Source organism: Saimiri boliviensis, chromosome 17 (genome assembly GCF_048565385.1).
Source record: "Saimiri boliviensis isolate mSaiBol1 chromosome 17, mSaiBol1.pri, whole genome shotgun sequence".
NCBI lineage: Eukaryota > Metazoa > Chordata > Mammalia > Primates > Cebidae > Saimiri > Saimiri boliviensis.
The window spans coordinates 3,994,594-4,009,921 of NC_133465.1; the positions used below are offsets into that span (position 1 = coordinate 3,994,594).

The 15,328-nt window shown below is 36.6% G+C and overlaps 1 protein-coding gene across 10 annotated transcripts in view; it reads left to right on the top strand.

Moving 5' to 3' along the window:
* BCAS3 (BCAS3 microtubule associated cell migration factor) overlaps positions 1-15,328 on the top strand; it is a 661,861-nt gene that overhangs the window by 367,327 nt on the left and 279,206 nt on the right. The window contains exon 24 of one of the 10 annotated variants that reach the window (XR_012514510.1): positions 53-15,328. This exon is cut by the window's right edge and continues 48,312 nt beyond it. The exons of 8 other annotated variants lie outside the window; for them this stretch is intronic. Coding sequence is in view for 1 of the 2 variants with exons in the window: in XM_074388068.1 (XP_074244169.1) it covers positions 1-47 (47 nt within the window). In the remaining variant the exon portion in view is untranslated. One more of the 10 variants, XM_074388068.1, reaches the window with a different exon arrangement.

Consider the following 15,328-nt stretch of genomic DNA (forward strand, 5'->3'; position numbering starts at 1 on the left):
GTTCTTCTGATAAAAAGAGGCTAATAAATTTTTATAATTGCTCCTGAACCAGGAAGTGCCTCTGATTATGATCCATGCACTGGAGTCAGCTGCACATTGGGAAGATCTTTACCTGGAGTTTCATTGCCTGTTACTTAGAGATATGACCAGGGTGACACATCTTCTATTGGTCTTCATTGCTTTGTATTATCTTCAAGCATTTTATATGAGTTCATGTATTGGCTTTTAAATTATTCCTATGGCACATGTTACATTTAACTCTCTATTTTAGTGACAGCTCTTGCTCTGTCTAACTTTGTGTTGGTATCATTATTTTTCATGTACTTAGTTTTTTCACAGATGTAGAATTTAATGTGATACAATTAAATCCTTTGACAATTATAATAGTTTTTAAAGTAAAAATATTTTATTTAAATCTTGGGTCTGCAGTTTATTCTTTAGATATCTGTATTACTCTAACAGTGCTATTCCATTGAAGCTAAAAGAGATGAGCAGAGTGTGCCACTTTTACCATGTAATGGTTTTTTTTCCACAATTTCTTAATCATCTGGTAATCTCTGGTTTATTCTTTTGCAAAGAAATGCATTGCGTAAGATACATATTTTTAAATTATTAACCTTGGTGATTTATACACAGGGTAAATTCTATGCCTTTAGACACCTATGAACTAGCTTCTTACTGTCTCTCTATAAAATACATATAGAGTAGTTTCAATTTTCAGCAGTTCAATAACTGCTTGATGAATAGATGTTATTCCCATCACATCTGTTTCATCTTGTCTTTGGTGATTCAAACAGCACCATCCCGGCAGGACGCAGTGGCTCATGCCTATAATCCCAGCACTTTGGGAGGCTGAGGAGAATGGATCACTAGAGATCAGGAGTTTGAGACCAGCCTGGCCAACATGGTGAAATCCTGTCTCTGCTAAAAAATAAAAAAAATAGCTGGGCGTAGTTTCGTGTGCCTGTAATCCCAGCTACTCAGAAGGCTGAGGCACGAGAATCGCTTGAACCCAGGAGGTGGAGGTTGCAGTGAGCTGAGATTGTGCCATTGCACTCCAGCCTGGGTGACAGAGCAAGACTCTGTCTCAAAAAGACAAAACAGGCCGGGCGCAGTGGCTCAAGCCTGTAATCCCAGCACTTTGGGAGGCTGAGGCGGGTGGATCACGAGATCGAGAGATCGAGACCATCCTGGTCAACATGGTGAAACCCCGTCTCTACTAAAAATACAAAAAATTAGCTGGGCATGGTGGCACGTGCCTGTAATCCCAGCTACTCAGGAGGCTGAGGCAGGAGAATTGCCTGAACCCAGGAGGCGGAGGTTGCGGTGAGCCGAGATCGTGCCATTGCATTCCAGCCTGGGTAACAAGAGCGAAACTCCGTCTCAAAACAAAACAAAACAAAACAAAACAAAACAAAACCATCCTATCTAAAATTTGGTTGTGGGTGGGAGGCAGTTAAATAATTGTAAGATGTTCCCTTCTTGGCTGAGGAGATCGTTCTGGAAAGGGACACATTATAAGATTTTTAACCTAAGACACAGGCTAGCCAGAACAAATGGGATTTAAGGCAGTTGCTCACTTTTTCCCATGACCAGCTAATGAACAACAGTGTCTGTGAATCCCTGATAGTATTTCTAGCCAAAGCACTGCATCAATTTATTTATTTTCTTTTTCTGTATGTTCATTTTGGCTAGATAGCTAAGAATTTCTTGCCATCGTTTGTACCTTATAACATGTACCCTTCTTTTGATGAAGGTGTAAGACCTCTAAAGAGAAAGAAAGGTAGCTGTCAATGTCTTGTTGGAATTTTGTTTTCCAGATTGGTGACTGTTCTTATTCCAAAACTTGAAGGCTGCACCTACTAAATAAGCTTTCCTTGCTTCTGCATCATCAAATCAGAGCCTAGAAAGATTTTGTTCACCCTGAGTTTGTTTGTCCTGATTTGTAGTTGTACTGTGGAGGTTGATGTTTACTAACAAAGAATCTCAGATAGTTGAGATTGAAAGACAGTCTTAAGCCTGACTTATATGCAGAACAGATATCTTTATCAAACTAATAAAGAAAAAATTTTATAAAGTTATCAAGTGTGGTGGAAGCAGCATTTGTCTGCATACCTGAGGAAGATGGTAGTATGAGAAGGTCAATTGTGACAGATAAGTAAAATGACTTCTTATCCTTCTGAGCAGGCTTGGATCATAAGGTATTAGTGTTACATCAAACATTTCAGTAAATAGGGACAAAGTTGCAGACTTCGTGTTTTTTGTTGTTCTTGACTCAAGAGAAATACTACTTCTGTTGTACAATTGAAGTAATAAAAATAATTAATTTAGTAGATAAATTTTGAGCACCTAATTTTTTCCACTATCAAGATAACTTGTTTATTGAAGAAAATTATACACTTAAAATTCCAAACTAGTTTCGTTTGATTGATTTTGTAATAATCATTTATGCCGACTTTATGTATTTGGCATTTGGTACATCACCTTCATAAAAACAAATAGTACTAGAGAAGTATGATTAGATATTTTGTCTTGCAGTCAAATCTATGCTGGAAGGACTTTGTTACAGAGGCATGCTTTTATCATTTAGGGATTTTGTTCATGCACTGGGGCAAGAGTATTCTAAGATTATATTTCACTGTATCAACAGTTACCATTTCAATCTGAGGCAGACTTAGATATTATATCTTAAAGGCAATCAGAGGCACAGAGATGCTGATGGTAAAAATAAAGAGATTTGTGAGAGACACTGTTCAGTCTACAGTGGTGTGGACACATAGTTTCATGATCTCAAAGCTAGAACTCAGTGAAAAAAGCCATGACTTTATAATCATGGTCTTGAACTTTTGCTAAAACCTTCAAGTCAAGTCATTCTCCTACCATGCCATTCACTTCTACATCAGTAAAAGAAGATTAAGAGTCCCTATGCATACATTTGCTTTGGGTTTTACTTGAAAAAAAAAAAAAAAGAAAGAAAGAAAAGAAAGAAAGAGTCCCTATTTTTTTTTCTACCTTTTTTGGAAGGGGTGTGTTCAAATTATTTCCTAAAGTAACTCCTGGATATAAAGTTCTTCAGAAATATTAAGATTTTTTTTGAATAAATGATGTGATATTCAATTAACAGAGTTTCAGATATTCTTGGTGATTATATAGTGATGAAAACTCCAGGCATGTACCTTGGGTATTGAAAGCTTGCGTGGGATCCATAAGAGGATTAAGTAAGAATAAGAATGAAATTGAAAGAAGGCTCAGCCCTGACCTGTGAACCATCCCTCAGAGGGGAAAAATATTCAAACTCAAATATTAAATGAGGGGAAGTGTATACATTAAATTAATTCTAATCTTTCAACTATCTACTGTCTGCATCAAATCAAAATTAAGTTTTAGAAATTAAGAATGTAGGGAAAAAACCTTATTTGCTGACAAGTAAAATGCTCAGCTGCATTTCTCCTCTTCTGATTTAAACATTTCTCTTATTCTTCTTTCTAATATTTATAAGATGTTAGAAGATCAAAGTCAAGTTAACAATGACGAAAATTTTAGTTCAGCACAATTAAGAAAAAAATGATAGCCCCATTTGAAGATGAAGAAACAGTAAACAGAAGTAGAAGCTGTTGGGAAAGTATCTTCTGATGACACATTGCTTCTTTGAATAAATCTTTGTGTCAACTAAAACCTTGCCCATGCTTTCTATATTGCAAGCACCAGGTCCTTGACATGATTTTAAATCTTTCCTCAGCATTTTTAGAAGGAATTGGTGCAGTTCTTCTCACTGTTGATGTGCTAGGGTTCCACATACTTATGTGGAACTTTTTGACCAAAGACCCAACTTTTCACTTCTGTGCCTTTACTCCGTCTCTCATACAGGATTAGACTGTTTATGTAGTTTGTTGTATCAGACTATGGTGGCTAGGGGACAAGGTTGGGGGCACTATTAGAATTTGTTTAAGTCTGAACCGGGAATTCCATTTGTCTTAGTGACATGAGTGTCAAACTGTTAGTGCCACACTATTTTAAACTGTGTGCAAGAGCCGGAGAGGCTTATGCTTATAGGTGCCATCTATAAACTTAGAAACAAACAAAGAGCCCCTCTCCATTGAATAGTAAGCCCAGTGGGCAATTAAAAAGCAGCCTGGGACTCCACTCGGTCAACTAGTCAGAACCAGAGCTCCTGATATTCCCCCTGGATATTGTTGAGAACTGTCACAAAAAGGCTAACGTAAATAATCAAAATGAAAATAGTCGTTCCAGAGAAAAGTCTTGTTCTGGAAGCTTGATGTTAAGGAAAGAATAATGACCACTACTTTATGGATCTTTAGTTTTTGTTAACTCAGCAGAGTCCTTTCAGCTTGAAACATGGATGAAGCTGTACTTTCAAGCACCTCTGAAGATGTTTTTAAAATCAGGATATAATTTAGGTGTAGCAAAAATGCACATACTTTAATCATACAGCTTGATGAATTTTTATTCTCAGGTAGCCACCAGTCACATAAAAACACAGAATATTTCCATCAACACAGAAAGTTTCTTACACTCCTTCCAGTTAATACTACCTGTGACCTAGAGGTAACTACTTTTATCATCACAGATTAGCTTTGCCTATATTAAACTTCATATATTTGGAATCATCTTGTATCTATGCTTTTGTATCTGAGCTCTTTTGCTCAACTTAATTTGCTTGTGATTTATCCAGATATTACATATATCAATAGTTCATTTTTAATATTGCAGTGTAGTGTTCCATTCTGCAAATATACCACAGGTTATTTATCCATTATTATATTGTTTCCAGCTTTTGGCTATTAGGAATAAAGCTGCTATAAACATTTTTTTTTTTTATGAGTCCCTGTCTCTCTGTCTCTCCCTTTGTCTCTCTCTCTGTCTCTCTAGTTGACATAATGCATACACTTCCTTTGGACATATTCCTAGTACTGGAATTGCTATATCACAAATTAGGCATATGTTTAACTTTATTAGGAGCTACCAACATGTGTTCCAAAATGATTGTACCATTTTGTATTCTTATCAGCAATACATGAGCATTCCAGCTGCTCCACATTCTGATCAACATTTTATATTATTGATCTTTATTTTAACCATTCTAGTGGATGTGAACTGTGCTTTTAATTTGCTTTTCTCTGATGATTAATTATATTGAGCACCTTTAATATGCTCATTGGCCATTTGGATCACCTTTTGTAATGTCCTAGTTAACTCACTGATTTTTATTAGATATGTTGTCTTTACTGAATATCAAGTGTTCTTTAAATATTCTGGATATAGGTCTTTTGTGATATATATGCATTGCAAATATTTTCTTTCTGTTAATTGCCTTTTCACTTTCTTAATGGTGTCTTTTGACAAGCAGAAGTCTAATTTTTTCATTGGTTTTTCCTTTTATGTTTTCAAAACAAAATATGATTTTTTGTCCAGTCTTTTTTTTTTTTTTTTGAGTTTCACTCTTGTTACCCAGGCTGCAGTGCAATGGCGCGATCTCGGCTCACCGCAACCTCCGCCTCCTGGGTTCAGGCAATTCTCCTGCCTCAGCCTCCTAAGCAGCTGGGATTACAGGCACGCGCCACCATTTTGAGATTGAGTCTCACTCTGTCACCTAGGCTATAGTGCAGTGGTGTGATCTCAGCTCACTGCAGCCTCTGCCTCCCAGGTTCAAAGCGATTCTCCTACCTCAGCCTCCCAAGTAGCTGGGATTATAGGTGCACACCACCAGGCCCAGCTACTTTTTGTATTTTTAGTAGAGATGAAGTTTTGCCATGTTGGCCAGGCTGGTCTTGAACTCCTGACATGAGGTGATATGCCTGCCTTGCCTCCCAAAGTGCTGGGATTACAGGCATGTGCCACCATGCTCAGCCCCTCTAGTCTTGAGAAATACTCTTCTCTAGAAATTGTGTCGTTTTAGTCTTCACATTTAGGACTATGATCTTTTTCAAATTAATTTTTTATTGTGAGTGGTTAGGCATGGTGGCTTATGCCTATAATCCCACTTTGGGAGACCCAAGTGGGCAGGTTGCTTGATCTCAGGAGTTTGAGACCAGTGTGGGCAACATGGTAAAACGCTACAAAAATAGAAAAATTAGCCAGGCATGGTCGTGCACACCTCTAGTCCTAGCTACTAAGGAGGCTGAGGTGGGAAGATCACTTGAACCTGAGAGGCTGAGGCTGCAGTGAGCTGTGATTGTGCCACTGTACTCCAGCCCAGGTGGCAGAGCAAGACCTTGTCTAAAAATATATATATATGTGTGTGTGTGTGTGTGTGTGTGTGTATTTATATATATATGTATATATATTAATGAGATGATGCAAGGCAGGGATCAACGTGTTTAGTGTCTTCTATATAGATACCCAGTTGTTCCCACACTGTTCATCAAAAAGATACTCCTTTCCTTTAATGAATTACACTGATGTCTTTTTTAAAATTTTATTTTTTCCTTAAATTCTTTATTCTGTTACATTGATTTATATAGCTGTCTTAAGCATATTGTACTGTCTTGATTACTGTAGCTGCTTAGTAAGTTTTGAGGTCTTAAATTTTAATGCCTCCACTTTTGTTTTTCTTTCTGGATATCTTGACTATTCTAGAGCCTTTGTATTTACACACACGTGCATTTGTATGAACATACCAGTGGTTCCTCAAAGTGTGGTCCGCAGAACTCTGGGAATTTCCAAGACACTTTTAAGTGGTCTATTAAGTCAAAATTATTTTTCCACTAGCACTAAGTTATTATTTGCCTTTCTTTTTTCTACTCTGGTGACATTTAGTACAGATGGTGCAGAAGCAGTTGTGGATAAAACTCGTGGTCTCCTATCATAGTAAAGGCAATGGCACCAAACTATGCTAGTAGCCCCTGCTGTCTACTTAGAGTTTTTCTTTTTTCTAGCTGTATTCACCTAAGAATATCTTTGAAGCAGTAAAAATCATCAATTTTAATTTTATTAAGTTTTGATCCTTGTGTAACTTCTTAATATTCTATATATCAAATTGGAATGAATGCACAGTAGTCTTGAGGAAAAGCCATTGTTATTTGTAAACTGAACTAGCAGCTGTTTTCATGGAATACCATTTTATCTGAATAAAACAAACTATGTTTATTCAGACATGGGCATTTGGCAGAAATTTTCTCAAAAATAAGCAAAGCCTGTCACTTTGAAGAAAACAAATAACAATATTTATTACCAATAATTAAATTCTAGCTTTTGATTGAAAATTAGAAATTTGAGAATCTTGTATCCACTACTGTCTGCTTAACAGGGTCCCAATATTTAAAGATATTTCTCATGAAATAAATAGTGATATTAACTAATATGATTTTTTACATAATGGATTATAAAATATATCAGCATTTGATACATTTTGCAAATGACCAATTTAATGTTGTTACAAAATCATGCATGAGCAAAGGACTCATTCCAAGTGCAAGATAGGACAAAGGATTTTAAAGTAATAGAATATGAAAGTTAATTGATACGGTTTCAGATTCTGCATTGCAACCAATTTGTTAAGGGTCATATCAAAGAAGAACATCCCCAGAACTGAAAATGCTATTAATATACTTTATTTTTTAACAATTACATATTGAGTGAGGCCAACTTTTCTTCGTGTATGTCAACCAAAACAGCATATCAGAAAAGATTGAATGCAATAGCAGATATGAGAATCTAGCTGTTGTCTGTTAGAGAGTTTTCTCAGAAAAACGTTACTTTTCTCACTATTTTTGATAGAAAATATTTTTATATAGAATGTCATTTGTTTATAGGCTTTATTATTGTTTTAAAATTAGTTGAAACATAATTGTGTTAAATGTTGATAGATATAGCACATATAAACCAATGATCTTTGAGGTCCTGGGTTTTTTTTTGTCATTGTCATTTGTTTTTTTGAGACGGAATCTGGCTCTGTCACCCAGGCTGGAGTGCAGTGGTGCAATCTTGGTTCACTGCAACCTCTGTCTCCTGGGTTCAAGCAATTCTCCTGCCTCAGCCTCCTGAGAAGCTGGGATTACGGGTATGCGCCACCATGTCCGGCTAATATTTGTATTTTTAGTAGAGACGAGGTTTCACCATGTTGGCCAGGCTGATCTCCAACTTCTGAACTCAAGTGATCCTCCCAACTTGGCTTCCCAAAGTGCTGGTATTATAGGCATTAGCCACCATGCCCAGCCAGGGCCCTGAGTTTTTTACGCACACTGGGATCCTGAATCGAAAAATATTTGAAAAACACTGGTATGCATATTCTCATACACACATATATTAAATAAGCAGCATGTTTATTTCTGTAGAAATTCAGATGAGATTTGATTGGGATTCCATTGAATCTGTATATCAGATTTGGAAGCATTGACGTCTTAAAAATACTGAATCTTCCAAAACATAAAGTTTTTTTTTTTTGAGACGGAGTCTCACTCTGTCACCCAGGCTGGAGTGCAATGGTGCGATCTCGGCTCACTGCAACCTCTGCCTCCCAGATTCAAATGATTCTCCTGCCTCAGCCTCCTGAGTAGCTGGGATTACAGCACATGCCACTGCACCCAGCTAATTTTTATATTTTTAATAGAGATGGGGTTTCAACATTTTGGTCAGGCCGGTCTCGAACTCCTGACCTTGTGATTCACCCACCTCAGCCTCCCAAAGTGCTGGGATTACAGGTGTGAGCCACCGCGCCCGGCAAGTTTTTTTTTTTTTTTTTCTTTTGAGACAGGGTCTTACTCTGTTACCCAGGTTGGAGTGCAGTGGTGTGATATAGGTTCACTGCAACCTTCACCTCCAGGGTTCAAGTAATTCTTATGCAGCCTCCTGAGTAGCTGAGATTACAGGCAAAACATAAACTTTTATGACTTTTCACTTATTTAAGCCTTCTTTAATTTCTCCTAGGTAACTTTCAATGTAGAAGTCTTATACCTCTTATATAAAATTTCTTTCTTTCTATTATTATGTGTTGATGATAATAACTATAGCACATTTTATTTCACTTTTCAATTTTCTTTATAGTATGTAGAATAAAATATTTTTCTGTGTAATAAACTTGTTTCCCAGCCTGGACAATATAGTGAGACCTCGTCTCTACAAAATAATTTAATAATTAGCTGAGTGTGGTGGCATGCGCCTGTAGTCCCAGCTACGTGGGAGGCTGAGGTGAGAGGATCGCTTGAACCCAGGAGATGGAGGCTACAGTGAGCCAAGACTGCAACACTGCACTCCAACCTATATGACAGAGGGGAGACCCTGTCACAAACAAAAAGTGAACTTGTATTCAGCAACTTTTCCAAATTCATTTAATATTCTAATAGAATCCCTTGGATTTTTTACTATGTAATCATGTCATCTGCAAATAACGCTGGTTTTATTTATTTTTAATCTTTATATTTATCTTTCTCCCATATTACACTTGCTTTTAAACCTCTACTACAATGTTGAATAGAAAATATAATATTGAAGACTGGGCATGGGGGCTCATGCCTATAATTCCAGCACTTTGGGAGGCTGAGGCAGGTGGATCACCTGAGGTCAGGAGTTCGAGACCAGTCTGGCCAACATGGTGAAACCCTGTCTCTACTAAAAAATACAATAATTAGCTGGGCCTGGTGGCAGGTGCCTATAATTCCAGCTACTCGGGAGGCTGAGGCAGGAGAATCCCTTGAACCCAGGAGGCAGAGGTTGCAGTGAGCTGAGATTGTGCCAATCTCAAGACTCTGTCTCAATTTAAAAAAAGAAATTATGGTATTGAATATTCTTGTTTTCTTTTCAACCCTAGGAGGAAGAGTTTATTATTTCACTATTAAGTATAATGTTTGATAAGTAAAAATTTATCAAACCTGAAGCAGAGAGAGAGAAATAATGAAATAAAACAGGACTCAGTGTGAGTGGTATATCAAACTATAGCAATATCAAACTGCCTAACATCTGTGTAATTATTTACATATATGGAAGAACAGGAGAGAATATGGCAAAAGAAATACATGAAGGGTTGAGAATTTTCCAAAATTAATGAAAGACATAAACCAAAGTTTTAAGAAACTTGATGTACAGTGAGTACGGTATTAAGAAACACAAAGAAAACCGTAACTAGGCATATTATAATCAAACTGTTCAGATCTAAACATAAGGAATTTGAAGAAGTATTCTGTTTCTTCAGTTCTTAGGTTTATATTTAGGTGATGGTTTCGACTTTTGATAAAACAAGAAATTGGACAAGTAGCAGGGTGATTTTTAAGTTTCCTTGGCAGTGTGAGATCCCTGTCTCTGAATAATCAAGAGCTCTATGAGAAGTCTTCAGGATATTTTTTCAATAGACAGAAGTAAAAGAGATGGGAAACCAGTATTAATTTATAAACAGCTGGGTGCCCAACACTGTGCTAGATCTTGCCACATGTCTCATCTCATTTAATCTTCTTGAATTAGGATCACAGGTGCATTTTAGCAATATTCAAAGAACAAGACCTAGGACACCTAGCTCCTGATACTTAAAATTACTTAAAGTGCATTATGGTGACACCTCAGATAAGTCCAAACCTCTTTCTACCCTGACTAATCAAATATTCATTTCAAACACTGTATACTGAAATGAGCCATGTGGGAGTTGAAGAGAATCAACTATTCAGGTGGTGAAAATGTGTGAATGCAGCTGACAGATGACGTTCCAGTGTGATGAATTCCCAGCTTGTCCCTATTGCTTTAGGCAACAACTGACAGGCCTGACTGGTCATTGGCTTTCCATTCCTGGCATTGATAGGACAGAAAATTCTTAGTGTCACAGATCTTAAAAGCTGCCCCTGTTATAGTGGATATAAACGGTGCTGGAGGGTCCTTCTTGCCTAAAGATGTAATCAATATGATCTGGAGTTCTTGACCTGAACCTATAATTATCTGGACAGTTTGAAGGTAGCTTGTTGTTATAGAAAATGCTTATTTTCAGAACATTGGGACTAAGTTGTGCCTGGAGAGGAGAAAAACAGAGGTTTTCTCCCTCTTTCTGTTCTTAATGTTTAAGAAGCTTTCACAATCATCACAGAAGAGAGTGATATTATAGGATTAGAACATTGTGTTTTTGGTTTTGGGTCCTGAAGTTCAAATCTCACCCCTGAAGTGATCCTGATATTTTGCAAATGTTGTGACTTTAATATGCTGTGACTTATAATTGGGATTTTTCTAATATCAGAGTAGAATTTGGGGGAGGTTTTTTTTTCAAAACCCAAATACCTGAATTTGAAGTGAGGCTTGGATTTAAATAATAACACATTCGAGTTTGAGCTTTTCCAGGAGTTAAGTGGTATGCTGCAGAAAGGAGTTAGGTGAGCATATTTTATGGCATCTGTGATCCATGGGCAAGAGTGAGTAGAAGGAGATGATACTGATAGCAGTTTTTACATCTCTAAATGTTTTTAGGTTATTGGGATCAAGATTTTGTTGCCGAATGAAAATGGTAAAAGTGGAAGGATGAAACACCTTAATAGTAGGTGTGGATCCTGATTGCTCTGTTACTGCTTGTTACTGCTTGGCTTAAGATACCCCTGGATGGCATCGTTACTGGATTCCCCTATATGTAGCATGCTTGGAACAAAGGGGAAAAGTAATGGCTTATAATAAGGACTCTTTAAGAACAAGGGCTGTCTTTGTTTCTCTCTTTGCCTGGTATTGGTACCTTCCACAAAGCAGATCAATATTTGTTGATATCTGATTAATAATGATAGTGATAATCAACAATGATAACCATTGTTGATTTCTTATAGCACATAAGGCTTTAAATATGTCATAAAGCGATATAAAGTTGATAATGCTGAGTCTTTTTAAAAAAATTTTTGAATTTTTTTCTGTCAGTGTTCAGAAATAATGTAATGCTGGATCTTTATCTTCATTACCTGACTTCAACCTGGTCCTCAATTAGGTTTGCCCTTATGTTATGATCACTATTCCTTTGTTTAGGCCTATAGTCAATTGTGTGATCAACTGAAATATTTTACAAAGCATTTCAAATTATCTTTTATGTTATTATTTTAAAGCAGCATTACGTTAAAGCAGAATGTTTCTTATTTTTCATACAAGCTTTCATTCTATTAGACTTAGCATGGAAATTTTTAAGAATATCTTTATAAAGCATTAACTATAATAAAGTCCTGCTTTCTGGGATCTGTGGTAAACATGTACTGAAAATAATGGACATGCTTTTGCTTTCTGTTCATAATAGGTTAAGTTTCAGATGTAATTTTAGGGATATTTTGGGCTGCCTTTGAAGGTAGCCCGTTTTGGGCACAGGATATTGGCATATGGAGATCTGAGCTTAAGTTCCATTAAGCCAAAACATTTTGTTGAAGAATTGCAAAATTTTAGTGGTGTCATTACAGTTTAGTTACTTGTATTTGTGCTCTAGACAGCTACAAGAAACATGGTAGAACTGACTTCCGTTTTGTGAAATGGCATCTTGAGTCTTAAACCTGTTTTACCTTGGTTTTCTACAATATTTGGAAAGGCAACCATTATCCTGTAAATGCTCAATGTTAAGATTGTAGAGAATGCTAGTTGAACTCCCCAGTTAGTTTTCCCTTCTTTAGATGACTTTATGTAGTTCTCAAATGAATGCTTGTAAGACTGGGAACGGAATCCATTTACTCTTCTGTTTTTCTCTACCTAAAGAGGACATAGCGAACCCTTTGACCTACTGTTTGGGCTGCCTTTTCCTTTTCCTCTGTTAGAAATTCATAGTCTTGAGTCAGTACCTCAAATTAGAGTTTTTATAGCCACGAGAGGGGCCCAGTTCCTGAATCACATGACCTAAGCCAGAGAGAACTATAGATGGTAGAGCAAAGGTGCCTGAAACTTCGTTTCTCTTGAAACGTGTTCTTCATCTTACTCTTTATTCCAACCCACCCCTTTAATTAAATTAATTACTTTCTCTTCTGTTCTTAAACTTTTACTGTTATGTTTACAATCTCATATTAAAATTAGCTGGATATTGTTTTTCATTCTAGACTATCAGCTCATCTTTGTATTCCCTGTAGCTCCCTGAATGGTTCTGACACATAATAGGCACTCAACAAATGTTAATGAATTGAACATTTCATCATGGAACATTGAAACCAAGTTCTTGCATTCGCCTGGAAACAGTAATTACCTTCTCAAAGAGAAACTGTGTGGCTAGGAAGCAGAAGTGACATGGAGACCATCTTTCCATTGGAGATCATTAGAACACGGACATGCATTATCCATGCAAACGTAAATTAAACTCTGTTCTTAACAGTGTACTTTTTAGGTTGTTTTTTTTTCAACAACTGTGAGGTTAAGTGATTTCAATAACTTGTCTACTGTCACACAGCTAGTAGATGGTAGAGCAAAGGTGTGAATCTGAAAACTTCACTTTTCCTGGGACCTTCTCAGCCAACCTTGATTTCATTCATATAATCATCAGAACATGTATGTGACCTAGGAACTATTTATATTTGTTCTTTTTATCATATACTATTGTATCATAGAGGTCACAAAATACATCACCTCCATTCTGGAATGGCACCTCTATTTTAAGAGACCATTGGCAAAACCTCTCTGATGAGATTTTGATGATGGAAAACTGTTATATTCAAGGCTCACCTAAGTATACCCACATCTCACAAACATCCTTAAGTAGCAAACAGTTATTTTCAGCTAGGAAAGCCACTGTCAATCAGGTAATGGTTTCTTAAGCTGAAAAAGGCCTTCCACTTAGCAATGGTGATTGGCCAAGGATACATTTCTTTTTCATATGCTTATGGGAAAATTCAAACTAAAGGAATACCAGTGTTTGAAATTCACAGTTCACGCTATACCAGGGGGTGTGAGAGTGCAAGGTTAGCAAAGTGATTATATTTCCCTTAGAAATATTGCAAATTGCTTTTTCAAAATAGGAATTAAAGCTTAAAACACACCCAAAATACACTGATTCTAAATGGACCTGACACCTTGATCTTCAATCATGGAATAACATATGAGTGAGGATTCCCAACGGACTATTGTACACTACAATATTTATTACTATAAAGATCTAAGAGCTCTTAGCCACTTTCAAACTTATAAGAGCTGTTCAGCTCTCATCCTCTTGACTTGTGTTTTCACATTTTAAAATTCTGGTTTGTTTTGTGTGATGTATTCAGAAATACCTCCCCACCTCAATTTCAGAATAATCTTTGGCTTTTTAATAAATTTAGGGAAGCACAGATATGAAAGTATACCCATTAATGTGTGGGGACTGCAGTGTCTTTAACTGGCCCATTTTCTGCCTCTGTTTATTCATCTGCAAAATGGTAACTAAGTTTTGCCTTCTAGTTAGTTGATATGATATAAATACTAATAAATTGAAAGGCTGTGGAATGATGCCAACTTTGGCAGTGTCTGAATTTTTTTGTCATGAACATGTTTTACATAGCTCATTGTTAAAGCACATTTTTGATAAATTGTTTGAATAGACAGGTGTGTAATGCAAGTGCATGAACTTTGTGGTCAGGTGTAGGTTTGATTCCCATTTGTAGCTGGCTGGGTATATAACCTTGAGTTTTTTGTCCGTAAGAAGAGTATGGGAACATCTGTCTCTAATGTTGTAAAAATTGATAGACACAACATTTGTAAATCTTCTGGCCATAGTTCAGGTGCCTAACAATGACTCATTAAATGTCAGTTTTCACCACCTTACCTTCTTTCCACAAAAGAGTTTCTTTTTGTCTGTCCCAAAGTTTTAGTTTTTCTCTTCATGTGTATTATAATGTATGAGGCTGTGGGATGTCCTAAGGAGATAGGTAATCGTCCTAAGGAAATAGGATATACTATTGTCCCCATTTTATAGTTGAGAAAACAGACTGAAATGTGTGGATTCTAGGTCAAATCCCCATAGCAGTCTGATTCCAGAGCCTGTGTTTTTCTATAACGTGCTTTGGTATGAAGATACATTCCAATAACAGATTATATTCTGATATTTCAGACAAGAATCTGAATCCCAGAAATTATTATCTTGCACCCCCATCCCTACCCTTCGGTTCTTCCATTCTTAGGTTATGCTGGTATAATAGAGACACAACAGTGTCTTCTAATCCTCAGTTGACTCTTGTAATAAGTTTGTATATTAAATGCTCAAACACTCTTCTGATTCTAAAATCTGTGATCCCCTGTCATTTGGATACATTTGCAGCAATCTGAGGCAGCTCTGAGAATTGTTTAAGGGAAAAGTATTCATCACTGTGGCTTTAGTAAGGAATATGTTGGCATTTTTACTCTTGAACTCCAGGAACTTGTATTGACCTGAAATTAACCAGTTCATGGGGGTTTTTGGTTGGGACAAAGGAATGAAATTAACTCC